The sequence below is a fragment of the Mauremys reevesii genome, linkage group 24 (genome assembly GCF_016161935.1).
Source record: "Mauremys reevesii isolate NIE-2019 linkage group 24, ASM1616193v1, whole genome shotgun sequence".
In the NCBI taxonomy this organism is placed as follows: domain Eukaryota; kingdom Metazoa; phylum Chordata; order Testudines; family Geoemydidae; genus Mauremys; species Mauremys reevesii.
The window spans coordinates 14,612,348-14,635,322 of NC_052646.1; the positions used below are offsets into that span (position 1 = coordinate 14,612,348).

Below are 22,975 nucleotides of genomic sequence, written 5' to 3' on the forward strand. Positions count from 1 at the left end.
AAAGAATTCTCTGTAGTAACTCAGATCCCATCCCATCTAACATCCCATCACAAGCCATTGGGCATATTTATTGCTAGTAGTCAAAGACAAATTAATTGCCAAAATTAGGCTATCCCATCATACCATCCCCTCCATAAATTTATCAAGCTTAGTCTTCAAGCCAGATATGTCTTTTCCCCCCACTACTCCCCTTGGAAGGCTGTTCCAGAACCTCTGATGGTTAGAAACCTTCGTCTAATTTCAAAGTCTAAACTTCCTGATAGCCAGTTTATATCCATTTGTTCTTGTCCTTTAGAAAGATGTGAATTTCCATAGCAATACTCCAGGTGAGAATAAATCAACCGCGTCTCTTGGGAAGCTGTTCCCATAGTTAAAACTCTCACTGTGACAATGCTTCCTTTCCAAAATGTTTCCTCTCATCTGCCATTTGAATTATACTAACTTCAACTTTCAGCCCCTGAATCCTGTCATTCTTTTGTCCGCTGGCTTAAAGAGAAACTCAGATATCTTCTCCCTACTTACAGAACTGATCAAGATGCAGTTTAACCTTCTCTTCATAGAACCACAGTGTTAGAAGGGACCACAAGAGTCATCTAGTCTAACTCCTGCCAAGATGCAGGATTTGTTGTGTCTAATAAGCTAAAGATGTGAAATGTGCAGTAAAGATTTTTAAAAGATGTGAACAAATTGGAGAGAGTCCACAGGAGAGCAACAAAAATGGTAAGAGCATTATGCTTTGATGCACCCCAGAACAGCAATCCCAAAACACATGGCAATCACCGCAAGATGGGCAGGTAGGTGATCAATCAAAACAAACCAGTTAGGTCAGCAACAGTCTGAAGGAAACATAACAGTGCAAATAGCCGTGAGCGCTGAGTAGATGCACACCCCACACTATGTCCAACACACACACGTAGGAATTGGAAGACTAAGCTCAGGGAGCAGGAGCCAGGAAACAAACAGGAACAGGGATCAGGAAGGCAATGCACACACACGCCAATCATCACAAACTGCTTTGGAAAACATGAGCTCTGAGAAAAGGCTTAAGGACCTGGGCATGTTTCATCTAGAAAAGAGAAGTCTGAGGGGGGACGTGATAACTAGGGGCGGCTCCAGGCACCAGCACGCCAAGCGCGCGCCTGGGGCGGCAAGCCACGGGGGGCGCTCTGCCGGTCGCCGCGAGGGTGGCAGGCAGGTTGCCTTCGGCAGCATGCCTGTGGAGGGTTCGCTGGTCCCACTGCTTCAGCGGACCTCCCGCAGGTGTGCCACCGATTCCACGGGACCAGGGACCTCCTGCAGGCAAGCCGCCGAAGGCAGCCTGCCTGCCGTGCTTGGGGCGGCAAAATACCTAGAGCCGCCCCTGGTGATAACAGTATATAAATATGTAAGAGATTGTTACAAAGAGAACAGCAATCAAGTGTTCTCCACGTCCTCCAGTGAGGGTAGACACAAACTAGTTGGCTTAGTTTGCAGCAAGGAGAATTCAGGTTAGATATTAGGAAAAAATTCTAATTCTAAGCACAGTTAAGCTCTGGAACAGGTGACCTAGGGAGGCTGTGGAATCCCAGTCATTGGAGATTATTAAGAACAGGTTAGACCAGGGGTAGGCAACCTATGGCACGTGTGCCGAAGGCGGCACGCGAGCTAATTTTCAATGGTACCAACACTGCCTGGGTCCTGGCCACCGGTCTTGGGGACTCTGCAGTTCAATTTAATTTTAAATGAAGCTTTTTAAACTTTTTTAAAACCTTATTTACTTTACATACAACAATAGTTTAGTTCTATATTATAGAGTTATAGAAAGAGACCTTCTAAAAACATTAAAATGTATTCCTGGCATGCAAAACCTTAAATCAGAGTGAATAAACGAAGACTCAGCACACCGCTTCTGAAAGGTTGCCGACCCCTGGGTTAGACAAACACTTGTCAGGGATGGTCTAGGTATATATGGTCCTGCCTCAGTGTGTGTGGGGTGGGGGCATGGGCTAGATGACCTCATGAAGTCCCAGTCAGACCCACATTTCTATGAAACAGATTGATTTTACACCACCCCCTCCAGGCTACGAACGATAATACAGGGTCAGTTGGGATTGTGTGTTTGGGGACTGCTTGAGGCTGATCAAAGATGGTCAAGGGAGCAAAGGCTCAAACAGCTTTGTGATTACCCTCCCCCGGTGTGATTAACGAGGGAGTAGGGCTGACCTAGGACAGAAAACCTTACAAACCAGACACCAAGTGGCCAAGGGACGCTAGCAAACAGGGCAGTTTGTAAGAGGGGGTTGTAATATAATTGCTATGGTTAGGAAGGGCTGCATCACCAGTGCCAACCCCGCTGTCTCCTCCAGAGAGGGAACCTGACCGAGACAGAGAACCTGACCATGGATGCCTCTACCCAGCTCCTGGTGTGGATTTGCAGAGACTGTGACCTGCATTTCCTACTCTCAGAAAGCCAGGCTGGGGGCCCGTCCAGCGTGAAAGGTGCCTGCTGGTGGAATCTCTCAGGAAGCATGTGGGAGAGCTACAGGAGGAGGTGGCTAGGCCGAGGAGCATCCATGCCCATGAGGAATTCCTTGAGAGAATTCATATGGAGACGTCCAAGGCTGAGGAAGCTCTCCAGCTAGAGAGGACTGCTGTCATGCCACCAGGATGATTTGGCTCTGCCACAGGGAGGACACTGGCGGCTGGTTGCTTCTGGCAGCAGGCAGTGTTCCACCTCTACTCCCAACCCACCCACCACAGTGATGAAGAACCATTATACTGCCCTGGCAATGAGCGATGAGGAATCACCCCCAAAAGGTAGATGTGGAAAATCCATGTACTCCCAAGGCTGGGAGGATCACAGCTACCACCTCCAGGAGGAAACATAGGGTAGTGGTGGTTGTTGACTCTCTTCTGAGGGGGCAGAAGCACCCATCTGTCAGCCTGACATGGCATCCCGGGAGGTATGCTGCCTGCCAGAAGCCCACATCCAAGACATTATGGAGGGATTGTTGAGCATCATCCAGCTCTCTGACTACTACCCCATGCTACTCATCCATGTTGGCATTAATGATACTGCAAGGTATGACCCTCAGCAGATCAGAAGTGACTACAGGGCTCTGGTAACAGGGGTGAAGGAGGCGATGTTCTTTTTCATCCTTCTGGTCAGGGGTATGGGCCCAGGCAGAGACAGATGCATCCTGGAGATGAATGCCTGGCTGCAAGGATAGTGTCACCAGGAGGGCTTTGGTTTCCTTGACTTCAGGATGCTGTTCCAGGAAGGAGGGCTGCTAAGCAGGGATGGGGTCCACTTATCGAGGAAGAGGCCTCAAGTGGAGTATTGTGTCCACTTCTGGGCACGACATTTCAGGAAAGATGTGGACAAACTGAAGTCCAGAGAAGAGCAACAAAAATGATTAAAGATCTAGAAAACATGGCCTATGAGGGAAGACTGAAAAATGTGGGTTTGTTTAGTCTGAAGAAGAGAAGGCTGAGAGGGGAACATGATAACATTTTTAAAGTACATAAAAGGTTGTTACAAGGAGAAAGGAGAAAAATTGTTCTCCTTAACCACTGAGGATAGGACAAGAAGCAATAGGTTTAAATTGCAGCAAGGGAGATGGGGTTCCTAACTATCAGGATGGTTAAGCACTGGAATAAGTTACCTAGTGAGGTTGTGGAATCTCCATCCTTAGAGATTTATAAGAGCAGGTTAGACAAACATCTGTCAGAGATGATCTAAATCAGGGGTGGGCAGACTACGGCCCGCAGGCCGAATCCGGCCGCCAGTCATTTTAATCTGGCTCTCGAGCTCCCGCGGGCAAGCAGGGTCTGGGGCTTGCCCCGCTCCAGTGCTCCAGCCAGGGAGCAGGGTCGGGGGCCACTCCACGCAGCTGCCAGAAGCAGCGGCATTGCCCACCCACCCCCAACCTCCTATGCGTAGGGGCAGCCAGGGGTCTCTGCTCTGCACACTGCCCCTGCCCCAAGCACTGACCCTGCAGGTCCCATTGACTGGGAACCACACCCAATGGGACCTGCAGGGGCGGTGCCTGTGGATGAGGCAGTGCACAGAGTCACCTGGCCATGCCTCCACATAGGAGCCGGAGGGGGGAACATGCCGCTGCTTCCGGGAGCTGCTCGAGTTAAGTGCTACCCAGAGCCTGCACCCCTGAACCTCTCCCTGTGCCCCAACCCCCTGCACTAGCCCTGATCCCCCTCCTGCACCCCAAACCCCTCATCCCCACCCCAGAGCTTGCTCCCCCAGCCGGAGCTTGCACCTCTTCCTGCATCCCAACCCCCTGCCCCAGCCCTGATTCCCCCTCCCACCCTCCGAACCCCACAGTCCCAGCCCAGAGCACCCTCTTACACCCCAAACTCCTTATCCCCAGGACCACCCCAGATCCCACACCCACAGCTGGAGCCCTCACCCCCACATGCTCACCCCACTCCCATGCCCCAGCCTAGAGCCCCTTCCTGCACCCTGAGCTCCTCATTTCTGGCCCCACTCCAGAGCCTGTACCCCCAACCAGAACCCTCACCCCCTCCCACATCTCAACCCCAATTTTGTGAGCATTCATGGCCCACCATACAATTTCTATTTCCAGATGTGGCCCTCGGGCCAAAAAGTTTGCCCCTCCTCCCCCGGTCTAAATAATAGTTAATCTTGCCATGAGTGCAGGGGACTGGACTAGATGACCTCTCATGATCCCTTCCAGTCCTATGATTCGATGAGTGGTGCGCACATAAAATCTGTGGTGTACAAATGTGAACATGGGTGAGAAATTTAGGGAGAAACCTGATTATCCTCTGGTTTGCAGCTAGACATTCTGTCCTCCCAATTGGGGATTTTAGTTATAAACTGCCTTTAAACTGGGCTAGTGTCGAGCAAAAATTGCAGCGTTGCAGTGACTGGTTTATTGGGGAAGATTGGAAAAAATCTGGGAAATGATTTTTTTTCCAATTTAAGTTCTTTGAGTTAATACTTTCCCAGTGAATTACCTTGACTGTCCCGTGGTGCCCCCTCTGCAGATGGATCTCAGTCCTGTTCACAAGGACAAACACCTCCGAGGTCACAGCCACAGGAACATGGGGCAGGTTTCCGTTCTTCACTTCCACTCTGAAGAAGGGTAAGGACTGTGATGCCCCACACAGTTCAGCAAAGATATATTTGCAGGTGCCCTGGGAATTGTATCGCTTCCCATCCAACGTCGTGTAATGCGGCAGCCCAGAAGCCCAGCAGATGCCGTTGGTTCGCTTGTGGCACCCATAAGCCCCCTTTCGAGTGCCACAGAATTCCCCAGGGGCACAGGCAGAGCGGGAGCACTGGACAGAGTGGGAGGAGCCGTCACATCTGCACAATCGCTGGCAATTTTCTCCTTCCCAGAAGCTTTCCCCTGCCAGGTGGTATCTGCCATTGTGGGTGCAGCCGCACTGCCCCCGAGGCACACAGTCAGTGCCACTCAGCACAAAGCCAGGGTCACACTGGCACCCTTCTTCACACGCAGTCCGGCAGCGGGAGGGCACAGCTGGGTGGGCACAAGAGGCCGGGCAGGAAGGTCCACAGAGCTCGTAGTGGCTGTTGGTGGGGCAAATTAGCTCTGAAAGGGACATGAGGAGAAGTATTAAATACAGACGGACGCTCCAGGGAATCCTTCCAGGCAGTAAACCCAAGGGAAGGAATGAAAATGGGGATAATAAAGAGAGAATAGGATAAATAGTTGTGTGAAAATCATAATTTCATATTGGTTGGAATTTTGAAATGTACCTGAGCAACTTAGAGCAGGAATCCCTAGTGGGATTTGTGCTCCCATATCATATAGGCACTTGTCAAAATTCTACCCCTTAGAAACAGCAGTTTTGCATCTAAGATAAACATTGTTCTCCTGCTTATTATTATTATATTCATTTCAAACTGGATCTGACGTAAGAGTTCTGTTGAGAAAATAACGACTCCTGTGTTTTCTTTATCAGCATTGTAGTGCTGGCTCAAACCTTGGTAAGGCACTTTGAGAGACCTGACATTTGAAAGCCAGAAGAGAACAAGTCCACATGTATCAGAAAAGCTAATTAGTTCTGAATACAGAAAACTGGGAGAGAAGAAATAAATGATCTGTTTGTCTTCACCATCTAAAGAGTTTTATGTTGATCTTTAAAAGGGAAGACAGAGCGTGCCCCGACCAATGTGGCTCAGGCTAATGTCTGAGGTGTTCAATAGGAGAGGACGTATTACTAGAGAACGTGTTTGGAATCATGTGCTTACCACACCCAGCCCGCTGTCTCCACGGCTCAATGGCAACGCCGCGACTTTGGCACTGCTGGGCATAACTGCGAAGCACTTCACACAGGGTCTTGTGGCTGCCCTGAGTCGCGCACACATCCCGCACGCAGCTCTCGACGTGAACCTGAGCATCAGCCGGCCGGTTACACTCTTTAAAAGGCCCAGTAGGATCCGTGATGACCCCGCAGTAACGCTGAGATTTGTACTGGGCTAGTTCTACTTTGTCACATTGGGCTGGGAGCCCAACGGCCGTGCAGTGAAAAGGGGAATCGGCATCCTTCCAGCTATTGCCAAAGGTGACGGCATCATGGACCACAGAACCGTTTGGGGTTCGAAAATCATCGCTCCGGTTCCCATTGAAGTCTCCACCGAGTCCACAGAGGAACCCAGAATAGGCCTCAGAAACAGAAACCAACACAGAGTAGGACCAGTCATAGGATACAGAAAGGCCAAAATCCGTCTGAATCACAGCAGATGAGCCGCTGTAATAGGCATAGAGTTTACCTGATGCAAGGACCAGGGGAAGATTGACCAGGGATCCATTCACCTAGGGGGAAAACAAGACATGAAGAAATCTTTAATAATGGGATGCTTGTCTGGCATGGGAAAATCAGGATTCCCCCTGTGATGAGGATTCCATAGCAGGCATCTAGAAGTCTTTAGGCTATCTTCCCCCACCTCAGGGGCAGGGAGGGCCATGACCATGGTTGGAGAAGGGGAAGAAGCCAGAGAATACCACATTCCAGCTTGTACTTGACTGGTGTAGTATCCCTTCAAGACAGCTGCGTCCACTCTGATATAGAGTGGCCTTGTGGCTCTGGCCCAGCTACTTACTGGGGAAAAAAGCAAAATGTAAGAGAAGTCATGGAAATTGTCTCACCTGCACCTGGCCATACTGTCCTGCTGCTATGGCAATACGCTCACCGTAGACATCGAGCTCCACCAGGTGCGTCCAGGATACTACAATGGAGCCCCTGTGCACATTCTCTACTTTGATGGTGAAGTCGGGGAGTTTCCCAGGGGGGCCACAGTATTTGCTCAGGGTGTATTTGCAGGCTCCTTGATAATCAAACATGACTCCATCGAATGTGGTGTAGTGGGGATGACCAAACACCCAGCAGGTGCCATATTTCACAGGGTAACAGCCTCGGATCCCATCCACAACACTGCATGTCTCCAGAGCCCCACAGGCATGATCCTGGCACTGCATGGGCTGGGCAGGCTGCCGGCAGCTGCATTTCCTACTGCAAGTGTCTGTCAGGATCACCTCGTCTCCCAGCTGGTGATACTGACCATTCAATGTGCAGCCGCACTGTCTCAGGGACACACACACTGCTCCGCTGAGAATGTAGCCTGTGTTGCAAACACAGCCCTCTCTGCAAGGCTGGGTGCAGTACAGGGGGGCAGTGGAGTCCATGCAGCTGGCAGGACAGGCACTGGCACAGAGTTCATAATGGCTGTTCTCTGGACAAATGATTCCTAGAATCAAAGGACGGTAGAAAGGAGAAAGTTGTTAGCGCATGCTGAATCATATAAATGATCCAGTGTTTGAGCACCTGCAACTCCCACTGAAGTCAGTTGAAGGGTTGGACCTATTAGCTGTAACACAGAGAGCAGTCGAGTCTGTGGGTGTTTAGACCAGGGCAGAACAGAGGGAGACCCTATTTATTGATAGGAAGTGCCATAGTTTGCATTAGTGTAAGCAGAGTCGGGATGAGCTCTACCCTGACATCTGGTGGTGAATTGTGGCGAGTTGTAGAAAAGAACTTCAGGGGCTGATCTTATTTGCATAGGCACACCCACCCCACCTAGCATGAGCCCAAATGGTCACTTTGGCTGCTGTGGAATCCCCAGTTTCTCTGTTATTGGGGAAGGAAGAATAAAGTGTCATTACCCTGATTATGTGAATCAAGGACAATGAAACTGTTTTATGACAGAGGGACTCACCATCAACTAAATAGCAATTGCTAGACAAGGGACATGGGTTCCGAAACCCAGTGAATTGAGAAAGTGTGGGGATATGTACTTGTAGGGGGGGCCTGAAATACTTGTTCTGCCTTCCCTCTCTCTATTGTGGAATATCCAAGCTAATTTTAATTGCATTAGGAGTTTAATTAAAGACTGCTGAGCTGAATTTACTTTGGGCCAATGGTATGCCAGTATTGAGGCTCCCCTACTATAAGCTGAAATCACTAATGAGATAAAATCACTGAGTGCTATGGGGGGCCTGAAGATATGTTGCTGAGCGGCTGGCAGAGCAGTTTGTGGGATGACTGGAGTGGCTTGTGGGACAGCTGGTGGGGTGGAGTGGCTAGCAGAGCAGAGCAGTTTGTGGAATGGCTGGAGCTGCTCACAGGACGGCTGGTGGAGTGGAGCAGCTGGTGGAGTGGCTCGTGGTGAAGGCTGCAGCAGAACCCCATGGAGAGGTGGGGCAGACATAAGGTGCCCCTTAACACCACTGTGCCCCCCCGCCCGCCCAGGCTGGGAAGTAAAACTCTGCAGATAAACTTTTGAACTCTGGGGCTGTACTGACCAGGGACAGAGACTTTTGGGTTGTTAGACTTTTGGGTGATTTTGGGGTTGCTGGACTTAAGACCCTGAAGGGAAAAGGACATTGCCAAACTTACTGGGGGCGGGGGGGGGTCTTTTGCTCATTGTTTGTGTTATGAATCCTGTTTGTGGTGTTTCCCCAACATAATGCCGCATTGTTTCCCTCCTTTATTAAAAGGATTTTGCTACATTCAGACTCTGTGCTTGCAAGAGGGGAAGTATTGCCTCTTAGAGGCGCCTGGGGGGTGGTATGTAATTGTCCCAGGTCACTGGGTGGGGGCTCGAGCCGGTTTTGCATTGTGTTATTGACACGGAACCCCTGGATACTGAACCCGGCCCTTGTTGCTGTCAACTCAGATGGGCAGCAGGGCTACATTAGTAAGTCAGGGAGTTAGCCAGGTAGGGAGAACTACTGGGTTTCAGTTTATTCAACTGCCTAAATAAAGTTGCCTCTGCACTCAATGCTAGAGACTATAGTATCTCTTCTGTACCTTTCAGGAGCAATACATCATCTGGATTTCACACATCACTGCCCTCCTCAGCCATATTCCCTGGATTCCCACTTCTGAATCGAGGATATAACATCCCTTTTTGTCCTCAAGTTACCTCAGGAATGTACCCTTCACCACCATCTCCTGTTCTCCAAACCATTCAACACCTTTTTTGCATCGTATCTTTTTCTATCTCCTCCTCACCCTAGGGAAGGATAATGCTATCTCCCATGCTGTCCTGTCCCCCACCTGAAACATCACCGTTCCATACCATACAATTCAATGAGGCATTATTGGCATGACCAGCTATTTTGCCCAAGTGTAGGAAAAAGACAGAGCCTTCAGGTATCTGTGAGAGGCAGGTATTGTCCACCCAGCATCGGTTTACACACATTTGGGGTTTGACACCATGTCCTTTGGTCACTTCTATCCATGCCTGTTCCAGTGACAGATGGCTACACAGCACAATGCCATCTCTGCTGCCCCAGGGTTACGTGCCTCCTCTGCAGATCCCTGATTCTCTTCCATTCCTCGCTTTATCCCTGCTTCAGTCTCCCCTTCTGACAAAAAAAATCACGTCCCGTTCTCCGAGACTGCAGCATTCCCCTCGGGGGTCAACCATTCTCCCCACAAAGTATTCTGCTTTCTCATCCCCTGTTCTAAAGCACCTCCAACCTTTCTCTGGACAAGGTATTATAACCTCCAGCAGGTCCAGGTAATTCTCAGCATGGGGTGGAACTGGACAAGAAACTCCAAGGTTAGTTTTGTATGAAATCTAGGGGGCTGGACCAATGCCAGTGTACACTAGCTGAAGATCTGGTTGTGGAAATAAGCTGTATTATAGCATCATATTCTTAACGATGCATCTGATGAAGTGGACTGTAGCCCATGAAAGCTTATGCTCAAATAAATTTGCTAGTCTCTAAGGCAGGGGTCCCCAATGTGGTGCCCGCCGGGCCATCTAAGTGCGCCCGCGTACTGACCAGCGGACGAGCATCCGCTGAAATGCTGCTGAGAAGCTGCATCATCCAAAAGTGTCGCCGTTGAAATGCCGCCAATTTTCGGCAGTATTTTAGCGGTGACGCCTCTGGATGATGATGCTTGTCGGCGGCATTTCAGCGGCGACGCCTATTGACGTTACTGCTTGTCGGCAGATTTTCGGCAGATGCTCGTCCACCACCACAGTCCTCCATGGCTCATTGTCTGGCAGGCGCCAGACGAAAAAGGTTGGGGACCACTGCTCTAAGGTGCCACAAGTACTCCTGTTCTTTATTCTTAACTGGCAGAATCTTGCAGATCATAATTAAAGTACATGGCCACATATGTACTTATCTGTTTAGAATCAGATAATAATAAGTCACACTTTATATTAAGGTTCAATTTAAAAATAGTTAATAAATGATTAATAGATGTTTTAATAAATGACCTAATGACTGTCAAAGATTTCCATTGGTTAACAGACTACGTATAACCATCTATCTGTTTCATAGCTTTAAGACCAGAAGGAACCATTAGATCTCAGGGGGTCGTGAGGTTATTACCTGGGGGGTCGTGAGCTGTTAGCCTCCATCCTAAACCCTGCTTTGCCACCAGCATTTATAATGGTTAAATTAAAAACACTTTTTTATATATTTGTCAGGGGGGGTTGCGCTCAGAGGCTTGCTATGCGAAAAGGGTCACCAGTGAAAAAGTTTGAGAGCCACTGCATGAGATCATTTAGTCTGACCTCCTGGATAAAACAACTCATACTGCTCAGGTCTGTAACATGCTTATAATACCCAATCATGTATTAACTTTTTGTCAGTCTGTCGTAAACATACAGTTAAGGGTTAATTCCTCTTTGACCTGTAAAGGGTTAAGAAGCTCACATAACCTGGCTGACACCTGACCAGAAGGACCAATAAGGGGACAAGATACTTTAAAATCTGAAAGGGGGAAAAGTCTTTTGTCTGTGCGAGGTGTGTGCTTTTCGCTGGACACAGAGAAAGAAGGAGCCATCCCACTCCTATAGGGTAGTGAGTATCTAGAGAAGGAATGTATTAGATTACTGTTATTTTCTACTTGTGATTTCTTTTGAAAAATAGGAGGAGGATAAAATTGGGTTCTTTGTGTAACTTTAAAGTTTTGCCCAGAGGGAAACCCTCTGTGTTTTGAATCTGTCTGTGAGATTATCTTGCATTCTATCTCGCAGAGGTATTCCTTTCACCGTTTTCTTTAATTAAAATTCTTCAAGAACCTGATTGATTTTTCATTGTTTTAAGATCCAAGGGTTTTGGATCTGTGTTCATCAGGACTAATTGGTGAGGGTATACTCTCAAGCCTACCCAGGAAAAGGGGTGTAAGGACTTGTGGGGGGGGATTTCCTGCCCAGGAAAGGGTGGGGGGTTAGGGACTTGGGAAATATTTGGGGAAAGGCAGAGTTCCAAGTGGATCTCCCCTAAGATTTGGAACACGCTTGGTGGTGGGAGCTTACTGTTAACCTAAGCTGGTAAATAAGCTTAGGGGGTCTTTCATGCAGGTCCCCACATCTGTACCCTAAAGTTCAGAGTGGGGAGGGAACCTTGACAAAGCCATTTATACATTTAACTTTATCCTAAAGTTTGACTGAAACCTATATATGTTTAATATGAGATTTAAATGATTATAGGTGATAACAGGTGGAGTACAAATAATGAAAAATAATTATATAGTTTCAGGAAATAACCCAGATCATTAGACAGCAAAAATTACATTGGTACTGGACGGACCTATTGTACTCTACTGGGAATAACATATATTCCGAGAAAATCCTGTTGTTATCATTATTTACTATTTGTATTAAAGTAGCATCTAGACACGTGAACCGAGATCAGGGCCTTGCTATGCTAAACACTGTCCAGATACTAAGAATAGTAAGAAACAGTCCCTGCATCAGCGTTTACAACCTAAATAGACAACAGCTGCAGAAAAGGGTTACTACCACCATTTTACAGATGGAGAACTGAGGCCCACAGACTTGCCAAAGGTCACGCAGGAAGTCTGTGGCAGAGCAGGAATTGAACTCAGACCCCAGTTCAGTACCTTGCCCAAGGGGTCCATCCTTCCTCTCCAATACAGATGAAATTGTTAGCAATAATGACACCAATAACTTCATTTCTTACCGGCTCCCCCACCCCAAGTAAGTGGAATCCGAGAAGTAAACAAAGGGTCTGGTTCTAATCTCACAGCTGCATACATCAGAAGTAACTCCACTGGCGCCAGTGTGGAAATGGGATCAGAATTAGGCCCAAAGGGTATTTCCTGTGTGACCTTGGGCGGACTTTGGCCTATAGGGGTGAGAATTGCAGCGCACTCTAGTGTGCTGTGCTCTAACTACCCCATGTGGATGCTGCTGGCATGAACTAAAGGGTAACTAGTTCACGCTAGCACAGCCTGTATGAAAGACAACTATATTAACGTGAACTAGGTAACTTTTAGTCCACCCCAGCAGCGTCCACATGGGGCAACTGGAATGCAACAATTTGGTATATTCTACAATTCACACCCCCGGAGTCCATACTGCGGTGCAGTGTAGACCAGAGGTTCTCAAACTGGGGGTCAGGACCCCTCAGGGGGTCGTAAGGTTATTACAGGTCATGACCTGTCAGTCTCCACCCCAAACCCCGCTTTGCCTCCAGCATTTACAATGGTGTTAAATATATAAAAAGGTGTTTTTAATTGATAAGGGGGGGTCACACTCAGAGGTGTATTATGTGAAAGGGGTCACCAGTACAAAAATTTGAGAACTACTGGTGTAGACATAGCCTGAGTCTCTGCGCGGCTCGGGTCCCTATCTATGGAATAGCAGTGCCCTGCCTCACAGAAGTAGCGTGAGAAAAAAATGTACTGAAGATTGTGAGGCGATCAGTAATGGAGTAATTGCAGTAACGGAGGCCACATACGTGCTTAAGATACTTTACACACAAGATGGTTAGCTAAAGATTGGTAAAGATTTTACTCACCACAAAACTGGTCTGTTCTCCACTGCCCAACAGAGATGTTGGCTGCCTGGCAGCTCTCGGTGTAAGCACCGAGAACCCCACACAGCACAGTCCGATTCCCCCTGGACATGCAGAGGTCATACATACAGTTTTCCACCAAGCCTGCCTGGGATCGGGCCTGAGCGCAGGCTGCAAAGGGGCCTGAAGACATTTTCATAATGCCGCAGTAGTCGTGGCCAGAATACTGAGCCTGTTCAGCAGTGGGACAAGAAGGCAGCTCCCGGTCCTCCGCACACTGGCGCCTCTCACCCTTCACCTGCCAGCTTGTGGCAAAGAGAGCAGCTGACGTGACTAAGGTGCCATCTGGAGTCTGGAAGTCATCGGAGGGGTCACCAGTCAGTGTCCCGCACAGGCCGCAGGTGAAGTTACGGTAAGTCGAGGGCACGGTGACCTCCACGTGTTGAATCCCATCATAGGAAATCTCCACCCCAAAATCAGTAGCAACTTGCACAGAGAAGCCTTTCTGGTGCGCTTGGATCTTCCCATTGAGAAGAGTGACGGGAAGGAGAGACTTTATCCCATTCACCTAGCAGGGGATTGATGAGAATAAACCACTGAGCTCTTCTCTAGTGAACTTCCTTATAAAGTCCTCTAGAGGCATTGGGCCAGATTCTCAGCTGGTGCAAATCGGCACAGTTCTATTGCTTTCAGCTGAGCTACACTGATTTACAACAGCTGAGGATCATGCTTACTAGCTTATTTCACCTCATGGCCCCGCCTTATAATCTCTAAGAATCTACATGGGGAGCAGATTTCCGAGAGAAGAGAGCTCTTTAATCCAGCAGACAAAAAGGCAGAATAAGAATTAATGGTTGGAAGCTGAAGAGAAAGAAATTCAGAGTGGAAATGAGATGCATTTTTTTTTTTAAACAGTGAGGGGAATTGACTATTGGAACAACTGACCTAGCAATTCTCCATCGCTAAGAATCTTTACATTAAAACTGCACGTCTCGTTTAAACATACACGCTCACCTTAACCAGAAGTTATAAGGCTGATGAAGCAATCAGTGGGTGAAATTCTGAGGCCATGCTTAATGTTCATAAGGGACCACCCTTCTAGCCAGAAAAATCTATGAATATATAGCATCTAAAGACCTGAAAGGGTTGTTTTTAGGACTGGATTTTATGTTTTTTTAATTTACATTAGAAATCCAGGTTGTGCTTACCTGTTTTTTTCCTGAAAGACCCTATGGTCAACCAGAAAACTGAGAGGATTATGGCATTAGAGACCCCATGCTAGTAAACCAGACTGATTGAGAGGGAAGAAAATTTCATTGAGACTGTTTAAAACTCTGTTTTCTTTGCTTCTTTTGTTAACTCCTGTTCAACTCAGAATCAAAGAATCTCAGGGTTGGAAGGGACCTCAGGAGTCCAACTCCCTGCTCAAAGCAGGACCAAACCCAACTAAATCATCCCAGCCAGGGCTTTGTCAAGCCTGACCTTAAAAACCTCTAAGGAAGAAGATTCCACCACCTCCCTAGGGAACCCATTCCAGTCTTTCACCACCCTCCTAGTGAAAAAGTTTTTCCTAATATCCAACCTAAACCTCCCCCACTGCAACTTAAGAGCATTGCTCCTTGTTCTGTCATCTGCTACCACTGAGAACAGTCTATAGATCCATCCTCTTTGGAACCCCCTTTCAGGTAGTTGAAAGCAACTATCAGATCCCCCCTCATTCTTCTCTTCTGCAGACTAAATAATCTCAGTTCCCACAGCCTCTCCTCATAAGTCATGTGCTCCAACCCCCTAATAATTTTTGCTGCCCTCCACTGGACTCTTTCCAATTTTTCCACATCCTTCTTGTAGTGTCGGGCCCCAAATTGGACACAGTTCTCCATATGAGGCCTCACCAATGTTGGATAGAGGGGAATGATCACATCCCTCGATCTGCTACCAATGCCCCTACTTATACAGCCCAAAATGCTATTAGCCTTCTTGGCAACAAGGGCACACTGCTGACTCATACCCAGCTTCTCATACACTGTAACTCATAGGTCCTTTTCTGCAGAACTGCTGCCTGACCATTCAGTCCCTAGTCTGTAACAGTACATGGGATTCTTCTGTCCTAAGTGCAGGACTCTGCGCTTGTCCTTGTTGAACCTCATCAGATTTCTTTTGGCCCAATCCTCTAATTTGTCTAGGTCCCTCTGCATCCTATCCCTACCCTCCAGCATATCTACCACTCCTCCCAGTTTAGTGTCATCTGCAAACGTGCTGAGAGTGCAGTCCATGCCATCCTCCAGATCATTAATGAAGATATTGAACAAGACCGGTCTCAGGACCAACCCTAGGGGCACTCCGCTTAATACTGGCTGCCAACTAGATATGGAGCCATTGATCACTACCCGTTGAGCCCAATGATCTAGCCAGATTTCTATCCACCTTATAGTCCATTCATCCAGCCCATACTTCTTTAACTTGCTGGCAAGAATACTGTGGGAGACCGTATCAAAAGCTTTGCTGAAGTCAAGGAATAACATGGGAGGAAAAAAAACACTTGGAAGAAAATAATCTCTTTGCCAAACAGACTGCACGTTTACCTCCTGGGACAATGTGGTAATTTTATGTAATATTTTTCTCAGTGATATGCCTGGCAATGACTTCCTTGACTAGGGATAAGTCGCTGCTATTGGGGCAGAGCAGGAGATGTGAAGTGTTTGTGTCACTAAACTGTCTGTGGTGGTAGGAATGAGCTGTTAACTGGCTGAAACCGACCCATTTTAATAGAGGTTCCAAAAAGACAATGGTGAACCCAAGGACTGAACAATGGACACCTAAGAAAGGGAAACTCAGGCAGATGAGACATGTGAACTTAGCAGGAGTCCTGCAGGAGAAGATCAGTGGACCAAAGGGTGTCTGGTAGCTATCTTAAGAGCTGCGCTTTGGAAAGATACAGGCTGGGACTGACAACGAGGGAGCCCAAGCCAAAATGGATTCTGCAGCAGCCCTGATGTTGGCCAGTCTGAATTCTGCCTCCACTTTTGCTTCTCTGCACTAAGCTGAGGACTTCAGTGCTGGGCTCCAGTTGATTAATAAACCCAGCTCTGATGTAAAAGGGCTGCCTGGCATCACTGCAGACACTCACGGAGGTGCACTGGTCCCTGAAAGGAGTAAAAGTTTCTGACCAGGAGTCTGCCTCAGTTGGACTCACTGGCCAGAGCTCCCGGCATGAAGCAGGAGGGCTGGAGCCCTGAGGCTTGGTCATGGCCTGCCCTGAAAGAAGTGTGGGAACCCTTGTGGGGCTGGCACAGTGATGGGGTTCCTTCAAGGGACGGTTTAAAAGCTGGGACCTAGCAGAGATCCTGTGGATTCGTGACCTCTACGCCAGTGTCTTCCCAGTGGAGTACTTAGGTGTCCTGAGAGCTGGTGGGGCGAGGAGGGGCAGGTGAGGAACGGGGCTGGGGGGAAGGGGATGTGGGCAGATGAGGGAGGAGCTAAGAAGCAATGGGGGCAGAGGGGGGGCTGTAGGTGACGGGGAAGGGGGCGACAGGGGAGCAGAGAGGGGGCTGAGGGGCGTGATAACAACGCTCAGTTCTTTCCCGCCTCTTTCCTGTCATCTCCTCTGCGCGAGCGCAGCTGGGAGAACCCAACGGCCGCAGCGCGAGGCTGGAGCAGAGTGGGGCGGACGGCGCTGAGGGGCGCACGCGCGGGGATCTCCCGCCCTCCCGTCCGCGGGCAACGGCAACGGGAAGGAGAGAGGGAGGAGCTAAATCCTGATTGGGGACAGGGAGGGGCTGGGGCAGGAGGGCACCGGGGGGCAGTACGGGAGGGGCTGGAGCAGGAGGGCTCTGGGGGGCAGTTGGGGAAGGGCTGGAGCGGGAGGACACTGGGGGCAGTATGGGAGGGGCTGGGGCGGGAGGACACTGGGGGCAGCACGGGAGGGGCTGGGGCAGGAGGACACTGGGGGCAGTATGGGAGGGGCTGGGGCGGGAGGGCACTGGGGGCAGTACGGGAGGGGCTGGGGCAGGAGGACACTGGGGGCAGTAGGGGAGGGCTGGGGTGGGAGGACACTGGGGGCAGTACGGGAGGGCTGGGGCGGGAGGACACTGGGGGCAGTAGGGAGGGCTGGGGTGGGAGGGACACTGGGGGCAGTATGGGAGGGGCTGGGGCGAGAGGACACTGGGGCAGTACGGGAGGGCTGGGGCATGAGGACACTGGGGGCAGTACAGGAGGGGCTGGGGCGGGAGGGCACTGGGAGGCAGTTGGGGAAGGGCTGGGGCATGAGGGACACTGGGGGCAGTACGGGAGGGCTGGGGTGGGAGGGACACTGGGGGCAGTAGGGAGGGGCTGGGGCGGAGGACACTGGGGGCAGTAGGGGAGGGGCCGGGGTGGGAGGGCACTGGGGGCAGTATGGAGGGGCTGGGGCGGGAGGGCACTGGGGGCAGTATGGGAGGGGCAGGGGCGGGAGGGCACTGGGGGCAGTAGGGAGGGGCTGGGGTGGGAGGGACACTGGGGGCAGTTGGGGAAGGGCTGGGGCGGGAGGGCACTGGGAGGCAGTTGGGGAGGGCTGGGGCATGAGGACACTGGGGCAGTACAGGGAGGGGCTGGGGTGGGAGGACACTGGGGGCAGTAGGGGAGGGGCTGGGGCGGGAGGACACTGGGGGCAGTAGGGGAGGGGCAGGGGCGGGAGGGCACTGGGGAGGGCTGGGGTGGGAGGGACACTGGGGGCAGTACAGGAGGGCCGGGTGGGAGGGCACTGGGGCAGTACGGGAGGGGCTGGGGCGGGAGGACACTGGGGGGCAGTAGGGGAGGGGCTGGGGTGGGAGGGACACTGGGGGGCAGTACAGGAGGGGCCGGGGTGGGAGGGCACTGGGGGCAGTATGGGAGGGGCTGGGGCGGGAGGGCACTGGGGGCAGTATGGGAGGGGCTGGGGCGGGAGGACACTGGGGGGCAGTACGGGAGGGGCTTGTGTTGCTAGGGGGCTGTGGGAGTATGAAGACAGAGCAGTTACGCTGGGGCTGGGCTTATGTCATGGAGCCCCCAACTCACCGTGATGTGTCCAGTGGCTCCCCTGGCCATGGCAATGTCCTGCCCATAGACTGTCACCCGGACAAGGCGGGTCCAGGGTGCCCCCTGTGCCGCTCCTGGCTCCTCACTCTCTGCCTCCACCCGGAATGGTGCTAGGCCAGAGGGAAGCGCGGGCGCACACAGCTGTGAGAGCATGTGGGTGCAGGCCCCCTGGAAGTGGTAGAGTCGCCCGTCGAAGGTACTGTAGTGCCGCCCTCCCCGTGCCTGGCAGGCTGCTCGGCTGATGGGCTGACACACGTGGTACCAGGAGGCTGGGTGGCAGGCCTCATCCGGGGAGCAACCCCTCGTGTGGCATGTCACCCCGTCCTCCCCATACATGCACTGGCACCGGCGCTTGCACTTCTGGTCGCTCCAGAAGGAAGTGCCGGGGGGCAGGAAGTTGGCTGCAGAGAGAGAGAGAGAGCAGGAGATGTTAGTCTGTGCCCATCTGGGCGGGCAGATGAGGCAGGCAGCAGCTGCCTGGGCCTAGGTGAAGGGAGACAGAAGGATGGGGCATGTGAGGGTGGTTTGCTAGAGAGGGCCTGGAAGGCCTGGTTCTCGAGAAGGTTGGGGCTAGAAAGAGGGATGGGCTAGAAGGTAACAGAGAGATGGGGCGAGCAATGGGAGGGGAGGAAGGTGCCGGGAGAGGGATGGACGAGGGAAAAGGTCGGGAGGTGTTAGGGTGCCTGGGAGAGAGGCTTAGACAGAGACAAAGGCCCAGAGCATCCAGGCTTACACGCTTCACGGAAATCCTTGATGGGGTCGAAGCGGGGTGTGTGGATCAGAGATGAGAAGAGACAGGGGGCTTAGCCGAAGCAAGTGCAAGGTGCAGGCTGTAATATACTGGTGTGAGAGAGATGTTGCCACCCCCAACTGGACGGCCGTGCTGCGGCCTCTGCCACGCACCGTTGTAGACACAGCCGTTGGGCACAGCGAAATTGTCCACCTGGAAGGCCCAGCGCCCCGGGCTCTTGATGTTGCTCATTGAACTGATCTTCAGGATGCTTGGGGTCCGTGAGCCGGGGATGTTGAAGTAATTTTTGGACCCACCGCTGTTAAATCCAGCCTGAGAGGGGAATGAACAGGAACAGGATCAAAGGAAGGTGGCAGCTGTTTGTGCCGGAGAGAGACATGACTCCAGTGCTGCGGATCCAGCTCCATGGGCAGCCAGAACGCAAGATACACACGGATCCTGGGAGTGCCAGGCCGTCCATGATGGGGCACCTGCAGGCACCAGGCTCAATTGGAGAATCAGTTTTTGTACCACTGTCCCCTACTGGGCAGGAACAGGAGCACTGCAGTGGGTCCCACCAACTGGAAAAGTACCCAGGGGTAATGACTCGTCATATCTGTGACCACTAAACTACATTTCATTCCAAGAGCTACGAATACGAACGAAGGGACTCCCAGTCCTCCCACTTCAACCACTCTTCTTCTAGAGCTGGGATTGAACCCAGGAATCCTGACTCCCAGCCCCCTGCTCTGAGCCACTAGACCCCACTCCCTCCCATGCTGTGAATAGACTCCAAGAACTCAGGAGTCCTGAGTCACATGCTTTGGTGAAACTAGAACTCAGGGCCTGGATCTTAGTGTCCTTTCCTAAACACTAGTACTAGTGATAGGGGCTTGTGAGTCCAGTAGGTAGCTACACACATGGCAGTGTATGGGGATGGATAGAGAGACAAACGCTTCCTCCCATAATACAGAGAGATGACTCTTCTAGGCCCATGTCCATTGAAAGTGTTACCCCTGTGTGCTGAACACACCTTCTCAGCCTCCCAATTTTCCAGCCTGGAGGAATGAGGCGAGACCTACCTGAGCTGGGATGCCCCCCAATCCAGTATGCGGGTCCCCACCACTCGCCGCCCCTGTTGTCCACTGGATGTCACTGTAGTGCAGCATGATGAAGGACAGGTCGCCGTCGGTGGTCAGAACCACCTGGAAGGTGTTCACCTACAACAGTGCAGCCACCGCGAGGAAGACAATCAGTGAAAATTCACAAACCAGCACCTAAGACCAAGTTCTTCTCTCCACACGCCAGGTGTAGTCCCATGTTCACCCCTGACCCCCGCCTGTGTGGAAGGAAGTTCAGGTGCCACGGACTCATCAATGCTTGGTCTCTTTGCTGAGGTGGACAATGAATGGGTTAAATTAGCGTTAGTGGCAGGGAAGGGCGGGTTGTCATGTCAATACCTGTCCCCTAGGAGATGTGCTGAGAACCACCTCACTCACTCCAGACAAGCCACCAAACAGGCCACCAGATGGGAATAATGGGTTATTCAGTGAAACAACTGTTGAATATTTTGGAGGTTATGACCAGATTCTGATCTCAGCTCATATAAATCAAGAGTCTCTCAATGATATTCAGTGGGGTTACTCCTGATCTACCCCAGGGTGAGTGATAGTAGCACTGAGCCCTGTGCTCATGCACCCCTTTAGTTTTCTGGCCTGAGGAGCTCTGCAACCTGGTTTCATTGTCTTTGAAAGCTAATGTTCCTAACAACATATTTAATGAAGATTTATCAAGACAGTTATTGTGTGTTTTATTATAAACAGGCATTTGTTTAATGCACATTAATGTAGGAGGTCATAGAGAGCTAGACGCTCCAGGGGTGTAAATCAGAATGGATTTCCAAGCAGCAATGCCAATTCACTCCAGTTGAGGATCTGTCCCCAAAGCCCCCCCCCCCTTTCAGCTGCTGTGAGAATTCCAGCTGTGACCCAGCAGCTGGCTTCAGCGAGATCCCTGTTTCCGGCCAGTTTTCCTGGAGAGCTCAGATCCCCCTGGCTGAGGTAGTACAGGGGAGGGTGTAAGGAGCCACCCATTCAGTGGAGCCACTGAGCCATGCAGACCCTGCCAAAGGCTCACACCATTCACAGCTAGACATTGCACAATACGGATTCAAGATAAACACGAGCCCACTCCTGCAGCTCCCACTGAGCTCAGCCACTGGACCACGCACTCCCAGAGGTGGGGAGAGAAATAGAATCTAGGAGTTTTGACTCCCAGCCCCTCTGCTCTAACCATTACACCCCACTCCCTCCCCAAAGCTGGCACTAGAACCTGAGAGTCCGGAGTCCATGTCCCTGCTGTTTTAGCCACTGGACTCACTTTTCCCAGATTGGGGGAAAGGACCCAGGAGTCCTGACTCCTAGCCCCCTCCAGCTCTAACTACTATACCCCACTGCCCTCCCAGAGGTGGGGTAGAACCTAGGAAGCCTGGCTCCAGGCCTCCCACCCCCTCCACTATAACCAAGACCCTCTGGTACTTTACCTTGGAGGATTTGGAGCCATAGAAGGTCACGCGGTCCCAGGTGGCCACAAAGAGCCAGGCCGCGGTGAACTCTTCGTGGGGGAAGTAGGTGGTGATGTCAGCCGTGACTCTCTGCAAGAGCTGCGGGTCTCGGCTCTGCCGGAAACACACCTCACCCGTGATGCGGTTATCCACATCCGCCCAGAATGGTGCCACAAAGGCCCGGCCATCGGTCAGCGGGAAAGAGTCAGGTGTGAATTGGTTAACAGGGACGCCAAACGACACCACACCATTATTGTTCACCTGGGGGTGGGAAAGGAGCTGAGGGTTTATCTTTTATCACCACACATATCCATTCCCCATACTCACTGACTGATTGATCAGTCTGTCTATCTATTTTGTATGCAGTGTCGTAGCTGTGTCGGTCCCAGAATATTAGAGAGACAAGGTGGGGGAGGTAATATCTTTTATATATATATATAAGTAATATATTATGACCTGAAGAGCTCTGTGTAAGCTTGAAAGCTTGTCTCTCTCACCAACCAAAATTGATCCAATAGAAGATATTACCTCACCCACCTTGTCTGTCTAGGTATCCATCCCCAAACACACTGATTTCTCTGTCCCCTACACTCTTCTGTGTAGCAGCTTAGCTTTTGATATTCTTACGTGGTCCTTGCCACTGCATCAGTGGATGCTAGAGCCTGTTTGTGCAGATTTTTTTTTACTGGCTACAGAAAGGCATTTGGTGGCTACTTTGACAGTAGACCTCACTGCTGCCCTCTCTAAGGACCCCACCCCTGGAGGGTAGGTAATTCAGCCTCCCTGGCTCATTCCATCCATGTGATCTCTGCGTTGGTTAAGCCAGGAGGCCATTCTATGTTGACTGGGGGATACCGATGGCTGCCCACTAAGAACTAGACTGAGACCCCATCCACTCATTTCTCAGAGGCCACCAAAGAGCCTGCCAGTGGAGAAGATCATCCCAGCTGCTGGGATGCTGCTGAGGAGACACTCCCACGCAGAGGTGACGTGCAACTTACGTAAAGAGAGCGGTAACTCCTGTTGTAGAAGGAGAAGCGCACGGAGATGGGGATTTCAGGAGACGCCCCATCGTCTGCCTTGGGGGTTCTTCTGTCTCCGAACTTGGGTCCATATGGGTACATGAGTGTATCTGAGGAGACACGGGGGGATACTGAACAGTGTCATGTGGAGAACCAGCTGCCTGTCTGTCTACAGCGTAGTTGTAGCCGTGTCGGTCCCAGGATATGAGAGAGACAAGGTGGGTGAGGTGATATATCTTATTACACCAACTTCTGCTGGTGAGAGACAAGCTTTTGAGATGCACAAGAGCCCTTCAGGTCTGGAACGGGTAATCAGAATGTCACAGCTAAATGC

General features: G+C 51.0%; 1 protein-coding gene across 1 annotated transcript in view; it reads right to left on the bottom strand.

Moving 5' to 3' along the window:
• The window catches only part of LOC120390540 (IgGFc-binding protein-like), a 50,398-nt gene that overhangs the window by 16,795 nt on the left and 10,628 nt on the right, over positions 1–22,975 (bottom strand). Inside the window, exons 3-11 of the mRNA XM_039513269.1 lie at positions 22,621–22,762; positions 21,599–21,880; positions 20,139–20,276; positions 19,230–19,389; positions 18,306–18,727; positions 13,278–13,842; positions 7,137–7,735; positions 6,239–6,803; positions 4,978–5,576 (exon numbers count right to left, since the gene is read on the bottom strand). Coding sequence (XP_039369203.1) covers positions 4,978–5,576; positions 6,239–6,803; positions 7,137–7,735; positions 13,278–13,842; positions 18,306–18,727; positions 19,230–19,389; positions 20,139–20,276; positions 21,599–21,880; positions 22,621–22,762 — 3,472 coding nt within the window. The remainder of the gene's footprint in view (positions 1–4,977; positions 5,577–6,238; positions 6,804–7,136; positions 7,736–13,277; positions 13,843–18,305; positions 18,728–19,229; positions 19,390–20,138; positions 20,277–21,598; positions 21,881–22,620; positions 22,763–22,975) is intronic.